We start from the raw sequence: 4,043 nt of genomic DNA on the forward strand, positions 1-4,043 counted from the left end.
ACTCGTAAAATGTGAATAAAACACAACCTATAGTAGAAGATCTCTGGGAGGGTTTTGTTCCACGAAAATAATTCGAAAATAAACGTTACTTTTTTCACTTATATTTTTCGAAGTATCGCGCACCAATTACCCTGATCGTAGTATATTTTTTCTACACTCGTGCTCGACAGTTTCGAGCACAAATCAAATAGCTCGTTCTCTTCGAATACGTGGTAAAAGCGTAAAAAGTTTCCACCCCCTTTTCTCTTCCATGGAACGAGAACGTCGCTGTGATTGAAATTCGTACGATTTTCATGAACCGGTAAAATTAATCCTGTCTCTGCGATAGCTCGTATTTCAGTGCTCTTCTCCGTTGTTTGCTTTTTCTTTTGCGGATTGTTGAATTTCAAGTACGTCGAATCTACCGAATCTTTTTGCTGCTCCTTCGCCCAAACGTAAATCAGACATCGTCCATCTCGTCTCAGCACACGAATCATCTCTGAAATTGCTTGCTTTCTTCTCTCCTCCGTCGACAAATGATGGATCACCGCTATACTTATTATTGCATCGACCGAATCACTCGCAAATGGTAAAGCGAGACAGTCGCACAAAAAAACTTCGAAGTCTCTTTTTCGACAGATTGCAGCGAGACCAGAACTGCGATCACAACCAAGCTGCAAACGTAATAATGCAATGATTACGAAAAAAAGTAACTTTTTGAATTTTATTGTTTCATTTTACTGCTATCAATTAGACCGTTTCATGAGTTTGAGATTTTCTGCTCCTTAAGAATGTTCAGCCTTCTCATCATAATCTGATTTTAGAGTCACATGAATATTCAGTTTTCGGGAAAATGAACTCTTGTCGGGTAGAAAATTACAATTCGTTCAATAACGCAACGATTTTATCTCCAAACAGGAAAATCCGACAGTGAAATTTCGATAAATTTTCTCAGAATGCGTTTTTGTATGGAAGCTGAATAAATACGAAGATACCTTAATAATGTTTGGCTTATTTATGAGATATTTTCCATTTCCGCATCCGACATCGAGAAGCAAACCACCCGGCTGTATCGTGTCAATGAATTTTGAAACGTTGGGCCATTGTTTGTGCCGAGTTTCGTCAAAATGACTGGATATTTGTTCATAAACCTGAAAAAAAAATTTGAATAAACATCACATCACATCACATCATCAATTGTGCGCTTTCGTAAAAAATATTTTTACAAAAAATGTAAGTAGAAATATCTGCTTCGAACCTCGTGAACGTAAGAAGACTCCAATCCTGGTGCAACAGAATTTCCGATATTTCGTTCAGAAAGATTTTCCCTTGTGTCGCAATACTCGTCATAAAAACACGGACAATTGCCGGAACGAACTTTTCGGAACGTGAAAGATATTCTAGTGCCTCGCTCTTGCGTCGTTATTCCGGTACTTGTGTTGATGATGTCATTGTGTCGTGGACAAATTCCGTGAGACCAAGCGTATCTTGACTCTCCGGACATTATTAAAAGCGATCGAGGAGGTAATAAAAGACTAATTTTTCTGTCGCCTCGTTTGAAATCCATTACACAAGCAGACTGCAATGACAGCGAAAGAATCGGGTCCTCAAAAACACTGTGGGTATCAATATGCGGTGGAATTCCTGAAAATTCAATAAGCAATAAGCAAAGTTTTTTTTTAAAAAACGCACAAACGAAAACAAAAATCACACCTTGGCCAGGCAAGTAATGATTAATGGTCAGTTGATCATACTGGAATTTCCCACACTCATGTTTTGTAAACAATTTTTGCAAAAAGTGATATTCTTGCGGTATTGGCTCGATTGGATTATTCGGGTCCACGTTATTTGTATCGTAACGAAACTCGTAACCATAATGCTTGACTTTTCTATGTTTCAGATCAGGTAATGTTTGTCCTGAAAGTATAAAATACAAGTATTTGTTGGGAGTTTTATGAAAATATTCAACTTTCAAAATCCTCAATGGTTCTTGCATAATTGAAGCAGCTGAACCGCAATGAATGTGGCTCTTATGATTATCACTCAGATTCAATGAGTACATATAATAAAAGTTAACGCATTTTTCAACGTTGATCGATTGAGTTTAAGATTCGAAAGCAAAATGCTGCTTTTACCATTTTTGTCCCAATCGATGCTCTGCAATAGCAGAATTTCTTCTTCCGGCGTAATAATTTCCTCAATAAGTACCAAACCAGGAGGGAGACTAGGCTCAGTGGATTTTTCTTCCTCAAAAACTGGAACTACAATATACAATGTTGGAAAATGAAAAACGTAAAAAGCTTTATGTATTTATCAGAACTATATTGGAAATTCACTCACCAGTTTCTACAAATGACAAATACAAGGGATTTTTTGATTTGTCAAGGGTTTTTCGGCCATGTATTTTATTATACAATGTCAGTGCATCATCCTTAGATTTACATTTTACGAAACAGTAAGATTTTCCAGACGGCATTGATACCCAGTAATCACTCAGAACTTCCTGAACAATAAGTTCTAAAGTTTCTCGACAAAGTCCTGTGACAAGGCCAGCATTGCAGACGACTATGTTCTAAGGTGACAAAAAAATCCATGAAAAAATAATCTTATTTTCATAATTCCAATAAATTTTTTGTTTAATAGTTTTTGAAAATTCGCGAGTGTAATAAGTAATCTGTCAAATGTTTGGAAAATAGTTTGAAAAACTACAAACTTCGGTTGGTTGTTCGGTGCATTTTATGTTCATGTCTCTCACGAGACGATGGTGAGCACGACGTTGTTTTCGCGCACATTTTCGTTCTGAAACGCTGTTATTGTTTTCCATTTTTATATTTTCGTCAGCACCATAAATTCAGATGATATTATATTAACCTCAAAATGTCACATGGTGTTAATTCTATATAGTAGCAATCTGCGATATCCACTTCCTCTTACGGTGTTGTGCAACGAGCTTCTCAGGTGGTTAGGATGATGGCAGTGCAGTCGATTTTCTGTAGCTATTTGTAGCCGCCACATTTCGCGGTTCGAAAAATCTTGTTACGATTTCACGAGGTTCGTTTGTTTTTCTTTCATACTAAAATACTAATTATTGGATAATTCACGTCCGTTGTGGTGCTCTTAAATGATAAAATCTTCGAGCGCTATGTATTCCGGTACATTCCATTTGCGTACCAGCTTTATCTTTCCACTGAAAATCAAACCCGTATCGACTCTATTTTTACGGCCATGCACGTTACAGTAAATAATTTCTACGCAGATTTAATCGAGTTTCTCCGTCGATGTCGACGCTTTTTTCCCTATTGCCTGACAAAATCGGTGATACATTTTGAAGATACAGTCTTCAATTTAACCAGGATACTTTCATCAGCCATATAATCACGGTTATATTAGGATCAGTAAATCTGACACGTGAGCTCGAACGTTCTGCAGCTTCCAATTAGAAACGGATTGCCCTCAATATTACCGTAACGGAAAAAAAATTTCGTCGGTTTCTTTCACTATTTCTCCATTTGGATTAAACCCATAAAAGGTAGTCACAGTAAATTTTCATCGATTCATTTGTTTGCGAAACAAGTTTCTACCATTTTTACGAGTCGAATCTCTCGTGGCGTTAAAGGAAATGACTTTGGTTAAAAGCAGGGTGTGACAGGCGCTATCGAGCTCGAACGAAGAATGCAGCATCAAATCCCTCCGCAACCTTTGTGTTTCCTGCCCAGTCTTCGAGAGCCCGACGCACTTAAATTTTTGTTTCTCGTCGTTCATATCTGTTTCCACGCGTAATTTAGGATCGATATTAGCCATTCTTACCACGATTCTTTCTCAACTGCGAACGCGTAGAATAAGCTTGACACCCTATTGTTGCTCCATCGTGATTCTATTACACACAGTAAAGAGAAAACAAGTGACCTTCTCGCATTTGACGCTAGAGCTTTTGTGGTTTACCAGAACTCGAGATTATTAGAATGACCAACCAAGTACGACCGATCCTTCGAATCACGGCAGTTCGAAATTTCGTAAAGTACGTATTGCGCCTACTAATCTCGTGTTACCGAAATTTGACTGAT

The 4,043-nt window shown here is 37.7% G+C and overlaps 1 protein-coding gene across 1 annotated transcript; it reads right to left on the minus strand.

Annotated features, from left to right (window-relative positions):
* Positions 1 to 85: 85 nt before the first annotated feature.
* LOC122406863 (alkylated DNA repair protein alkB homolog 8) lies at positions 86 to 3,110 on the minus strand. The gene is made up of 7 exons (XM_043412646.1): positions 2,693 to 3,110; positions 2,320 to 2,551; positions 2,115 to 2,240; positions 1,693 to 1,896; positions 1,238 to 1,623; positions 975 to 1,130; positions 86 to 653 (listed from the first exon to the last, which is right to left on the minus strand). The coding sequence occupies exons 1-7, from the start codon at positions 2,801 to 2,803 to the stop codon at positions 99 to 101; spliced, it is 1,770 nt and encodes a 589-aa protein (XP_043268581.1). The 5' UTR covers positions 2,804 to 3,110; the 3' UTR covers positions 86 to 98.
* Between the last annotated feature and the right edge of the window lie 933 nt (positions 3,111 to 4,043).

Source organism: Venturia canescens, chromosome 2 (assembly GCF_019457755.1).
Source record: "Venturia canescens isolate UGA chromosome 2, ASM1945775v1, whole genome shotgun sequence".
Taxonomy (NCBI): Eukaryota; Metazoa; Arthropoda; class Insecta; order Hymenoptera; family Ichneumonidae; genus Venturia; species Venturia canescens.